This window comes from Atractosteus spatula, chromosome 10 (genome assembly GCF_055471065.1).
Source record: "Atractosteus spatula isolate fAtrSpa1 chromosome 10, fAtrSpa1.hap1, whole genome shotgun sequence".
NCBI classification, from domain to species: Eukaryota; Metazoa; Chordata; class Actinopteri; order Semionotiformes; family Lepisosteidae; genus Atractosteus; species Atractosteus spatula.
The window spans coordinates 17,248,683-17,262,916 of record NC_142715.1 but is presented as its reverse complement, the minus strand read 5'-3'; the positions used below and the strand labels follow the sequence as shown (position 1 = coordinate 17,262,916).

Sequence of the window (14,234 nt, the reverse complement as noted above, 5' to 3'; positions counted from 1 at the left end):
AATACCCCTGCTACTACTACTGCTGTCATTACTAGTAATAGTGATAAAACAGGGCACTCACAGATCTGTGGATGTGGGTCTGGACTCTAGAAAGTGGTTCCATTCGCAAACAGCTCTGGACCTCAAGACCTGTTGATGGATCACTTCTGTCAGACACACCAGTGGAGCCCAAGTCCACCTACACACACACTCACACACACTGACAGATATACACCCACACACTCACACACATTATCACACACTGACAGACACACATCCAAACACTCACACACAGACACTACACAGACTCACAGACACACACATATACACTACGAATACTTATAGACACACATCCACACACTCACAAACACAAATTCACACACTGACAGACACCACACACTCCTCACAAACACCACACACTCACAAACACATACGCTCATAACTACAAATACACTATAAATAACACTAATACAAATACCAATTATATCGCAACAGTAACACTATCACTAAGACTTACACTATCATCATCACCAACACTGACACAAAATACTACTACACTTATAATACTAATAATAACAGTAATGCTATCAATAAAACTAACATGACTACTAGTGTAAATAATCTAACCTTATCTATATAATTATCACTAATATTAACAAGAATACTAGCATTAAAAGAATCAGTAGCACTCATTAATACTCACATGAACACTAGCATTAATGTTAAAACTACTGATTGTACTCACACTAATATTAACATGAAGACAATATTAGTATTAGTTGCTATCCGTGACGTCACACCGCTCTTTGTGACGAAGGCGAGACACCTAGCGGTGCACAGTGACGTGGCGCCTGTCGCCGTGGTTACCATTCTTATGATTTGTAAACAGTGGAAAAATACATTTAAGCTTTACTTACACAAATTTATCAACTTGGAATATAGTTTTTAAGAATTTATCAACTTGGAATATAATTTTTAAGCTCTAGCATACAATTCCTAAACAATCATTTGAATAATAATTATTTAATTTCGGATTGAACATTATTAACACTAAAGGCGCTATTGTAATTGATCGATACAGGCTTTATTGACTGTTTTCTAGATATTTAAAACAGGGTCAAAACGGGAAAAGAATTAGTACTCACCAATCAGTGAAGTTAATCGATTATTCTACGGTTCTTCAGTTGAATTAATTGGTTGTCGATAGATAAGTGATCAATAAGTCTCATCCGTGCGCTCCGCGCGCCTCCCGCGGTCTCGCTCTCTGATCCCGGCGCTCTGGCTGGTGTCTGTGACGTCACAGCGCTCTTTCTGACAGAGCAGAGAGCGCGTCTCCGCTGGACGAGACTCCTGTCCGGAGACCGGGGGGCTTTTTTTACAGATATAACATCACCAAAAATAAAGGCGATTCATAACAGCTGGAAATGGAGAGCGACAAAACCGAGGAATAAAATTTATGAAACAAAAAAAATAGTTTACTTCGCAGACTAATGCGTTGTATAGCATACTCCCGTAGAGCAGAAGAGAAAGGGCACAAGTCCCTGTAATAAGCGTTTTTAAGCGTTTTACACGAATCTCCACAGAACAGAAGCCAGGAGGATCAGACTCCTGATCCTGGAGGTTGAAGAGCATCTCCTGGTTTTATTTCCACTCGAGCTCTCAGTTCCTCAGCCAGTTTGATGATTTAATTAACTGTATAACTGTTATCAGACTCTGTTTAACTGTATATTTATAGGACTCTCCGTGAGAGACGTGTGGGAGACGCTGTATCCCAGGGCTGGTGTGGAATAACACACAGACAGGTCTTCTGTGTGATCTGAGTCCCACTGCTCAGAGCTACAGACTGGTCAACTGGTCACTATTGTAGACAAGACCATCAGTCTGCTGCTGCTGCTGCTAATCATATTACACTTATAAGAGTAGCAATACTGCTGTTCATTAAATCAGTAAAAATAATAATAATAGATAAACACATATTGCTCAATTTTCAGTAAAACACTTCTGACACTAAGAGGCTGTGAGGAAGGAGAAAAGGGGGAGATGTGACCTGAGTCCAGGCTGTTCTGTCTGATATTATTCATGGAGCAGCACTGATTGTCTGAATGTCCTCTGGTTCTGAATTGTCGGGATAAAGAGAAGGATGGAGATGAGCTTCTGTCTGTTCAGGAGGGAGGAGTTTGGGTAAAGTACTGAGGGACTCAGAGCTCTGTGTGTGAATCTGAGCTGTGAATCTGACAGAGAGGAGAAAATATTTTTGTTTTATTCTGCCTCTGAGAAGTCTTTTCCTTTGCCAAGCAATGTAACATCCCCTTCAGATACTCTGCACAGACTGTCAGAGTGAGAGAAGAGGAGAGAGAGATGGACAGATAAGAGCACACACAGCGAGAGAGACAGGATGGGGGAGAGAGAGGAGAAAGAGCAGGAAGACAGTGCAGGTGTTCAACCACACTGACCACAGGAGACAGGAGGCTTTTCTCAGCTGCTGAGGAGCTCAGTGCTCATGGCCACTCAGGGTAAGAGGCTCTGGCAGCAGTCAGGTCTGAGAGCTTCTCCTCATACTGACACTGGGGCTCTGAGAGTCAGCCTCCATTCTGACAGGAACAGCCCCTCCTGTTCAGCCCTGAGAGACACACTGAGAGAGCTGTGTGGGGAGAGGACCTGTCACCCTGTAGAGCTCTGAACACTGGACTCTCCTGTGTCTCCCTGTGCAGCACTGGAGCTCTGAATACTGTCTCCCTGTACAGCTCAGCTCTCAGCTGCCTCATCACACTGACACCCACAGCCTCACAGTACAGCCTGGCTTCCTGTGCTGGAAGAGCTCGGAGGAGCAAAAACCACAGTCTCACTGCAGGGTCTGACCTGAGGCTCCAGTACAGCTCTGCCTTAAATCACCGCTGTATTAACCATTAACAAAAATTATGATTTTTTTTTATTTCATAATTTTGTTGCTTTTTCAAATTTGAAACTGACTCCTGCTCTGTGGCTCCTGCTGCTGCAGCTATTATGGTGAAGCTGTAACACAAGAACTCTGCTATATTGAACAGGAGAGTTTAAATACAGCATAACTGCTAATACTACTACTGCTATCACAACTGCTGCTGCCACTGATACTACTGCTACTACTAATATTTTACTGCTGCTCCTACTGCTGCTCCTACTACCCATAATGATAAGGAAGAGGATGTGAGCTGTGCCCTCACACTGTTCAGACTGGTGGTGTATCAGTGTATCAGTATCAGTTCAGCTCCACTGTGCTGTTAGAGAGTCTCAGTCATGCAGTTGGCTCCACACAGAGAGACACTGGGGCCACAGCTGGAGGGGTTGGAACATCTCTGTGGACTGGAGCTGCGCAGAGACAGACACAGGGTCTGAGGGACTCAACTGGAAGAGCTGCTGTCCACCAGGCTCAGTACAGAGGGGACAATCACTGTTGAGCTTTTCTTTCTTTTTCATTTAAATTATTGATCACAGTCACAGGACAGCCAGTTCTTATTCAGTCCACCTTGTCTCTGTATTCCTGTGCTGACCTGAGTGACCTCACTGCCACCTTGAGCACAGGCTCTCCTCACACTGCCCTTGACCATGACCAGAAGACATTACTGTCTGGAGACACAACAACTCTGTGAGTCACTGCAGGACACCAGTCATTGGACACTGCCTTACACAGACAGCAAGACAGGACCATATTCAGGACACCAGTCACTGGACACTGCCTTACACAGACAGCAAGACAGGACCATATTCAGGACACCAGTCACTGGACACTGCCTTACACAGACAGAAAGACAGGACCACGTTCTAGACACTTCCTGATACAGACAGCAAGAATTACAGGACCATATATACATAATAATTATCTTGATACTGATTTAAAAATTTAATACTTGTCTACAATTTTTTTAGTTTAATATCTGATCTCTTCCTGCCCCTGTAGCACCTGCGGCCCTGCTGTCTGTATCTGTATCTGTGTTTCCTCCAGTGAGACACAGAGCTGCTCCTGTCTCTCCTCTCCTCCGCGCTGCTGGGAGTGTCTTCAGGGAGAGGAAACAGTGATGTGTCTCTGATATATATGGAGAAGACTGAAAGGGCCCTGTGTGATTGGCCGTCCCGCCTGTGTGAGAGGTTCCTGCTGTCAGTCCGAAAAGGCAGTGCTGTGTGTGATTGGCGGGGCGGGAGGCTGTGTTGTTACTGGGGGTCTGGGGTGCGGAGCAGCAGCCCTGTTGCCCTGTGGGCTCAGGGGTGAAGACAGGGGTCTCAGCTGCGCTCTGTCCTGATGACAATGGAGAGCTGCCTGTCCATCTTCTCTCTCCCTGTCCTGGTGCTGCACAGCTCAGCCAGTAAGTGACCAGTCTTCTCCTGTCCAGACAGACAGACAACAACTGGAATTAAATTAAGTAAAGTTTTGATGGAAATGGAGCAATAAGTGGGTTAAACAATTTTTAAATGTTTAATTTACATTCAGCTTTGTGGGTATTCATCAAAAATATTATAACTGTATTTTATCTTGGTCTGTAAGTAAGGAAATATAATTAGCTGTGTCTAAATATAATTAGTTGCTTTTAATTTGTATTGGATTTTTTAAAAATATTCTTAAGATTTCTAAACATTATATAATAATAATGTTATAGATGGATACAGCAGAAGCTGGCCATTATCACCCTCTATTGATAATTTGTGAAAACATGGAGTGTATAAAATCTTTAAAAAGTTATTTAACTTACTCGTTACTGTAATAATCAACTTTATATATAAGTGATAATTTGAGTGATATGCTGTGACATGTGAAAAAGTCTTCATTTACTCGAAAACAAAAAAAGTGTGAGCAATAAAAAATGTCTCTAGAATAATATCATATTATACAGGATGATTCAGAAATACCCTGGGTTGTTTATTGTTTTATTGTGTTCAATTCTGACTCCTCTGTATTGTCTTATTACAGACTGGTGCATTAATAGAGATACACGTGTTTTTAGTGTATCTCTAATTAAATAGTCAATTATTATTGAGACTGATATTAAATTATTACAGACTGATGTATTAATAGATATACAGTAAATGTGTTATTACCACCTAAAGTGTTTATGCTAGAGAATTAAGACTGGAGTTTTAATGCTGCCATTATATCTTTGGTGTATTCAGACAGTCCAGGTTTCTATCGTTAAGCTGTGTGATATTCAGTTGCTGTGAAAACAAGTAGTTCCTCTAGGTGTTATAAGAATATGTGTTCCAATATGATAGGAAGTTATGAATGTGAATTCTTCATTTTAAAGACGTACAATTACATTTTGAAAATGTAAAACATTTTCAGTCATAGGACAATTAGCTCTTGTATTTTTATAGTGGAAAATAAAATTTGTATACTGTATGTATAACCTGGTTCATAAAGACCAGGTTTGCTTGTTTTCACATTGAAAAGCACAGGCTGATAAAAGTTACATTCATTATTGGTTTATAAGCTATAAAATGAAAAATATTAACAAAATTGTGGAAATTCTTAGTATTGTAGGTGTATTATTATTAACTGGGGTCTCATCAGAAACTGAGGTGTAACATTAATAATTTAACAACTACAAGACATTGTGGCATTACAGGAAGAATTAAAAAATGGTAGTTGTGTTTTGTGTTTATACAGTATTTGTCTATTATTTAACAGCTAAATAATTTAATTTTAGGTGTTTTTAGGTTAGTTATCTAATGACAGGGTTTTTTGTGAATTGTGAAGTTTTAATAAGAATGCTTTATTGTTTTTGACTACATTCGAAATCTGAAATTATTATCAAATGCAATTACATAAGTATGAGTAATACAAATTAAATATTTAATTACATGTTATCATACAAATGCAATATTTAAAAATTAATTCGTAATCACAGGACTCAAGTTTAGATTTTTGAGCAGTTGCTCAGGACAACATCACAATAAATGTATCTGTGCCTATATGTTAAACCTGTCTGGTATTTTTGAAAAATGTTGTTCTTTAATATAATTTAATCCGATGACCATGTGTTAAGTTTAGATGTTGGCAGGTAAAGACTAGAAAATCATTGTCAACAATTCACATACAGACAATGGGAATATACACCTCACACACATTTCAGCACAACATGTGAAGTACCTGTCAGCCTCTGACCACTGTTGTGACCACAGGTCCCACTAACACAGAAACACTGGTCCCAGGACTTGGAATCCACAGAGTTAGTACAGTGTCCAGTACAGTGACCACAGTCTCCTGGAACCCAGGACCAGCCATCTGAGGTTCTACTGTCATTACAGCCACTGCCCACCGTAGTGACCACAGCATGCAGAAGTGCTTTTCTGTTTAATTTAAAACTCAGCTTTATGGATATTCCTTAAAATTATAATTGATTTTCTTCTGGTGCTATAAATAAGGAAAAATAATAAACAATTTGCAGTATTAACAAGAATTTCACCTCGACAATTAATCATAATATTAATTCAGCTTATATGTTTTTTAAACTATTTTTTATTAATGCTGTATTAATAGTTTTATATGCAGTTATACACTATTACACACAACACAGTCTAAGGATAATGTTTTTTTAAGTACTAACATATAATTATTATAACTATTAATATTGTAGATATTTAGCAACCTTATCACAAATGTTGTACAACTTGACAATCCCTTATCTATTACCATAAAAATTAAAATACCAAATTTTGGTTGTAATTTGGGTCATGTGCTAGGACTTGTGGAATTTTTCCCATTTGCTAACAAAAAGGAATACAAATGTTTTAACAATAATACAACGTCTTCAAAATATTTACCAGGGGTTGTTTATTTCATTGTGCTCAATTCTGCCCTCTCTAACAGGTATAATAACAGACTAGTGTATTAACAGAGATCAGTGTGTTTTTAAACACTGTTGTATTGATCGGACTGATATTTTATTTTACACACTGATGAATTAATATGTTTTATTACAGTAATTAACTGATGTGTTATTAAACACTGGAGTATTTTTAGACTAATATTTTAACTGAGATAAGTGTGTTATTAAATACTAGAGTATTATTGAGACTCCAGTATTATTACTATTGACACATTTTGTATTTACTGTATTATTAAAGTAACATTAATAATGATAACATTATAACATTATGGAAATGTTATTAAAAAATAGAGTATTTTGAGAGAAGGTGACAATTTTAGTGCAAAGAACTATTACAGACAGGTGATCAGAGATAAAAGTATATTTAAGGCACGTTTCCGATTAACAAATAATATTAGTAACTATTGCAGGTGAATGTGCTAATACAAATAAGAGTACTGAAGGTAAATGTATTAAAATATTTTTGATCCATGATTATTTTTGAGAATGATTACAGTAGTTTTAGATACTATGGTAATTATATTACAGAAGGATCTAACATTGTAACATGATTGAGGACAAGACATATAGTTGTGTTTATTTGTTATAACAGTCACATTCAGGTGATAGGTATTTGTATTGCAGTGTGTTGTAGTTTTCTGACTTGAATCCATACTGGGTGCTTTTAGACAACAATGTCCAGTTTCAGTAACAGCACAGGAGTCCTGAGGCAAATCTTGTAGTTTTTTCAACTTTAAACAAAACTTTGGGATCTGTTCAGAGGTTAATTCTTGTTCCATGTTTATTCTGCATTTGACTGATACTTCACAGCTAAATGAATTGTTGTTTGTAAGTCTTAGATAACTAATGATAGGGATAATTTTTCTTACATTATGGAATTTAAAAAAAAAAGATTAATAAAAACAACCTGTGCACTGTGATTCTAGAATATATCATTAAGTGCAACTATAATTCAATCTGTGAATTATGTACTAATATCTTGAGAGGTAAAAGCTAAAACACATTGTTCACATATTTATAATGTAAGAATAGCAAAAAAATATATGAATAAAAAGAAGTATTTTAATGAATTGTAGCATATAATGTGTAATGGAAAAAAAATATTTCACACTCCAAACTGAAGGTGATTGAAAATCAAAAAGAACAAATCTAGTTACTGTAAATGTGCCCTGGACAGTAAGTATACACACTTCACGTACAGTCTGGGCTGGGACTGACTCAACAGCAACATTCCCTCGAGCGCTCACCCTGTCATTCAGACTGGGTCAGGACGTCTTTCAATTAAACCTTCAGTCTTTCATTCAGGCTCCCAGTCACACTAATCACCTTTTTATTTGAAACTGTTCAGAACACCGAATCTCCTTCATTAGAGCCAAACCTTGTGAACCTAGCAATCACATTCCTCTCATAGTCAAGTTTATCACTCGGTTATTTTAATTTCTCACTACTCCTGCTCTTCGATCCTGAAATATTTTCTCTGTTTTAATTCTTTCCTTTTCCTCGCTGACTCTCCAGCCTTTCTTTTCTTTATTTCAGCTGGGATACGGGTGTCCCTCTTTATTTTTTCTTTCTGCTCACCTTTTTAATTCAGCCCAGCAGCCTGCATTCGATCTGTTACTCCCTGATCATTCAAACTCTGAAAGAGCTCAAAGTCCTGCTTCTGGGCTTCAATTATATCTCCTGCTGCAGATTTTCCATCTTTCTGCAGCATTACAGTTCACATATTTCAGCATAAGTTGTGAAGCATCCATGTATTAAGAAAATATTTGTATTGATTCTGTTTTGGATTTTATAACTTATTTTCAAAGTAGAATTTTGAAAAGACTTATCAGTGTTTAAATCTCTTACTTGATACAGACATGTGGTCAGTGCCCACTGCTAAGTACATGGGGGGCCTGAGACCCAGATACACCAGATACACCAAACCTGGTTTCAGTGATTCAGCCTTCTGACACCACAGCCACTCTCCATTGTACTGACCACAGCTCCCAGAAACACAGGAGCACAGTCATTACAGCCACTGTCCACTATACTGACCACAGCTTCCAGAAACACAGGAGCACAGTCATTACAGCCACTGTCCACTGTACTGACCACAGCTTCTAGAAACACAGGAACACAGTCATTACACCCACTGACCACTGTACTGACCACAGCTTCCAGAAACACAGGAGCACAGTCATTACAGCCACTGTCCACTGTACTGACCACAGCTTCTAGAAACACAGGAACACAGTCATTACACCCACTGACCACTATACTGACCACAGCTTCCAGAAACCCAGAACACCGTCATTACAGCCACTGTCCACTGTACTGACCACAGCTCCCAGAAACCCAGGAACACAGTCATTACACCCACTGACCACTTTACTGACCACAGCTTCTAGAAACACAGGAACAGCGTCATTACAGCCACTGTCCACTGTACTGACCACAGCTTCTAAAAACACAGGAACACAGTCATTACACCCACTGACCACTGTACTGACCACAGCTCCCAGAAACCCAGGAACACAGTCATTACACCCACTGACCACTTTACTGACCACAGCTTCTAGAAACACAGGAACAGCGTCATTACAGCCACTGACCACTGTACTGACCACAGCTTCTAGAAACACAGGAACACAGTCATTACAGCAACTGACCAATATACTGACCACAGCTTCTAGAAACTGAAGAACATAGTCCTTACAGCCATTGTCCACTCTACTGACCACAGCTTCCTGAAACACAGGAAGACCATCATTACAGCCAACTGACCACTTCCAGAAACACAGGAGCACAATCATTACAGCCTCTGTACTGACCACAGCTTCCAGAAACACAGGAATGCAGTCATTACAGCCACTGTCTACTCTACTGACCACAACTCCCAGAAACACAGGAACACACTCATTACAGGCACTGTCCACTGTCCTGACCACATTTTCCAGAAACACAGGAACACCGTAATTACAGCTACTGACCACTATACTGACCACAGCTTCCAGAAACACAGGAACACCATCATTACAGCCACTGCCCACTGTACTGACCACAGCTCCCAGAAACACAGGAACACAGTCATTACAACCACTGTCCACTCTACTGACCACAGCTTTAAGAAACACATGAGCACAGTCTTTACAGCTACTGTCCACTGTAGTAACCATAGCAGAACAGCCCTCTGCAGTCACACAGTGATATGGACAGAGAGATTTATAACAGGATCTGGACACAGGTGTGTGGAGGGAGAGGTGAGATGGCTGCTGGTGGACTTCCTGTCACTCCACTGTCTCTTGTTCCCCATGGGAGAGACTAGCAATCCAATCAAACAGGTAAAACAAAATAAAAATTCCAGGTGTATTTCTAAAATGTCTTAATATAAAAATATCCTGTAGACATGGTGATAGGGATTGGTTCTCTCTCTCTGCAGGCAGTGCTGATGTGATGCTGGTGAATGGTGCCAGTCCCTGTGAGGGGACAGTGGAGGTGTATCATGGTGGAAAGTGGGGGACAGTAATTCAAGATGGCTGGGATATCAATGATGCTGCAGTGGTGTGCAGACAGCTGGGCTGTGGATCTGCTGTTTCAGCACCAGGAGGAGCTCACTTCGGACCAGGGTCTGGATCAGTCCTGCTGAGTGGGGTTTCCTGCAGTGGGTCAGAGGCTGCTCTGAGGGACTGTGGAAAACAAGAAGTGAAAAAGATTAGCTATTATCAGGATCATGACTATGATGCTGGAGTGAGGTGTTCAGGTAAGAGACACAGACTCTCTCCAGTCTCCAGCACTGAGGAGAATTAAAACTCCTGCACCAATCTAGAGTCCTTCATCATTTGTCCATCCTCCCATTGCTGCTGCGACAATCTGTGACAGCACCCCTCACAGTCACTGTGTGTCTTTTCTCCTTCTGGATTGTATTTCCTGCAGTGTGTAGAAAACATATTGAAAACTGTCTGAAACCCCCAACCCCACCTGTATGATTCCTGTTAGGTTTTACAATTGATCAATAAAGAGGCCAAAGGACAGTGTTTGATCATAAGGCTATAAATCTACAAATAAATTTACAGTATGTGACCGATAGATCTGTATAAACAAATTTATTCTTGGTCTTGATTTGAAAACTCCAGTTTGTCCTCCTTGTAATTCATCAGGATCATTTTCACTTACAGTTCTGCTGTGTCTCTCTTACTTCTCCCTTTTCTCTATTTAAATTCAGATTCAAAGAGCTGTATTGATCAAAGAAGTACAGCATTGACATTGAACATCAGTTGCTTTTCTCTGATAGATTTACAAACATTACAACAACGACCGCATTCTGTGAGATTGAGTGAAACAAATTAGTTACAACAATATCTAAAAACTATAGAAATAAAAACTATAGAATAAAAACAATATGACTGATATGTATTCTCAAAATTTAATCTAATACAAAGTAGAGGAGATCTCTCAGCTTCCTGGTCCATTTGGTAGTCAGTATTGATCCAAGGATCTCATCCACTGTTTCTTCAAGAAAGCTGGGATATCTGGTAACCTGTTCCATATTCCTACAATCCTTTAGCAAAGGTGCCCTCAGTTCTCAGTGTACATACAGTATGGAATGTTTTAAATACATCATGAATACATTCACATTCTTAAAAAATAACTAAACAATCTGATATAACATCTCTGTTTCTCTAGGGAAAAATGTCCCTCCCCCTCTGTTTTATGTTTTCCAGGGTTGAGGTTTCAGAAAATAAAAACGCTTTGTAAGTTAGTGTCAAACCCAGAAGCCAGCTGCTGTATACAGGCGGCTATTTGGATGAACACAAATAAAGCCTTCATTTCCAAAGTAGTGTTTCATTATTTACAGAACAATAAAAACAACCCAAGAACAAAAAACTAAAGCTAAACATTTGAATGAGCATCTTCACATGAAGGAATACAACAGGTAGTTAAGCTGCTTACCAGCTCTTTAATATCTTTCTCAAAAGTGATCAGTCCCTTCCTTCTGCTCCCATCTCATCTGGGTGAACTGCTTCCTGCTTTTAAATGTCACCTTACAGGTGACTGAGGATGGCAGATCAATCTTCATGGGTTTGACAGAAATCACAATCTTCTCTTGTCTCCACATGCTCATCCCTTTACAAATTAGAAAATAATATGTAGGCACTGTACCTGAAATAAGGTCACATATGCACACATCTGTAGCCAATATATACTGTAAATACATGAAGAATAATACTATTTCTATTAATCTTAATAGAAGTGAGCTTTGGTAATTGAGCCTATACTTCCTCAGGGTTTGTTTCTCTTTACTGTGTCTTACCCTCAGCTAGTGTGTGTTGTCATATTGTCCAGAGTGTGTGTCAGTGCCCAGGTCAGACAGTCCCGCTCCAGCAGTGCCAGGCTGTGACAGTCCTGGTCTTGTCCAGAGTGTCTGTCAGTCCCCAGGTCAGACAGTCCTGCTCCAGCAGTGCCAGGCTGTGACAGTCCTGGTCTTGTCCAGAGTGTCTGTCAGTGCCCAGGTCAGACAGTCCTGCTCCACCAGTGCGAGGCTGTGACAGTCCTGGTCTTGTCCAGTGTGTGTGTCAGTGCCCAGGTCAGACAGTCCCTGCTCTAGTCTCTGGACTGTGTGACACCTAGAAAAACATGCTGCTCTGACAGCATGAGAATGAACTGTTCTTAATTTTTTTTTTTCCACGGGCAGTTCTCTTTTTCAGCAGTTCAGTAATATCTATGGACATGCTGAGCAGCAGGAATTATAATAATAGTTTAAATGCTTAATTTGTTGGAACTGGAGCTTAGTTAAGACACCAGTTTGAATGCTGACCTGTGTCTCAGCTGATTCTGGGAAACATTTAACAGATTTTCACTGGACTCCTCAGCAGTATCTATGGCCCTGGTGATGACAAAGAGAAATACTTGAAAATCCTGCACTCAGACACACTAGTCTCTTTCATTTCTTACTCAAGAGCTGTAATAAGACCCCTGTGTCAGAGTGGGTTTTCGGGCTGCCTTTTCGCCCAGTGGAGGATTGATACTTCTAGTAGAAGCAGAGAGCTGACACACAGTCTATGAGATGTGTTTCTTCTTGTCCTCAAGTTTGAACAAATAGTGAGAGACTCTTGGGCACTGATCGTGAAGTAATACAGATGTCTGCTGTCTTGCAGCTGATGCTGGGGTTCTGAGGCAAACACAAGGGGAATCACATGAGAATGTTTTGTAGGTTTCTCTAATGAGGACCCAGGTGATACTTATTCCCATTTTCATGCAAAACTGGTTAGAGAGGGTAGAGCTGGAGTGCCCTCTAGTGGTGTGCGGTGGAAAGACTTTCCACACTGCCTCACCCCACACTGCAGTTTTAAGATTAAACACTTAACCTTTTCTACAGAAAACTAAAAACAAAACAACACCATAAACCAAAGATTTTTAATATTGTAGTAATAAATGTTTCTGCTGGAGGGAACGTGAGAGATCTGTCAAACTCTCAACACCCTGGCAGCATCATATCCAAGGAAAGGGAACAGACTGATTTCATCATTTAACAAGATGTTTTTGTATTTTTTACTGGACATTTTCTTTTTTATTGGACAGCCTGTGGGACTCAGGAGTATGGACATTTTTAAGTTTGATTTAATGCAGCTCTTCTAGAAGCAGGTCAATTGGATTCACTTGGGTAGATTTAAACCCAGCAATGTACCTCCAGACCTGACAGTTTTATGAGCTACCACATCCCAAGAGCTACAGAATACAGGCTTTGTACAACTTGTACACATTATCTGATGATTTTAATTGTTGCTAAAGCTTCATATCTCAAGGTAGATCTGGGCATGAGGCTTCAGTTTCTCTGACTGCTGTTGAGACCCCAGGAGCTGCTCCTACTGTCTGTCTAGATCTCAGTCCTGCTTCATTCTCTCTCAAGATCTCAGGTCTGTACAGAGTCCAGTCCAACTCTCTGACTGTCCCTCTGCACCCCCTCCTGGATGAGAGGGTGCTGTGACTATGTAAAATTATCTCAAATTAAAAAAAGTTTAATTTAACGATTTATGTCTCTGAGCATTTAGAAATGTTACAGAAACTTTTAGACTGAATAAAAAAAGATGTTTTCAAGCTGTTTAAAGTTTAGAATTAAAATATTTAATACAGAAGATCTACACATAGTTATCTCTTTAATTTACTGTATCATGTTACGCACACTGTAAATGTGCTTTAATACTGCTACAATTTGTCAAATGCTTTGTTTATACATCTGTCACATGTCTGATCAAGTCTATTGTACTGGACGTAGATGTACAGGTATGTGTCCCTAACTGTAAATCTAGACTGAGATTACAACTAGCAGGCATTTCTGTCACACCAGAGTAGAATGAGACACATCAAACACACAGAGGGTTCACTCTGGTGTTTTTAATGAAGTAAATACTAGAAAGGAAA

The 14,234-nt window shown here is 39.7% G+C and overlaps 1 protein-coding gene across 1 annotated transcript in view; it reads left to right on the top strand.

Annotated features, from left to right (window-relative positions):
• Positions 1 to 14,234, top strand: part of LOC148825555 (antigen WC1.1-like) — a 219,990-nt gene that overhangs the window by 191,732 nt on the left and 14,024 nt on the right. Inside the window, exon 9 of the mRNA XM_088926325.1 lies at positions 10,568 to 10,575. Coding sequence (XP_088782451.1) covers positions 10,568 to 10,575 — 8 coding nt within the window. The remainder of the gene's footprint in view (positions 1 to 10,567; positions 10,576 to 14,234) is intronic.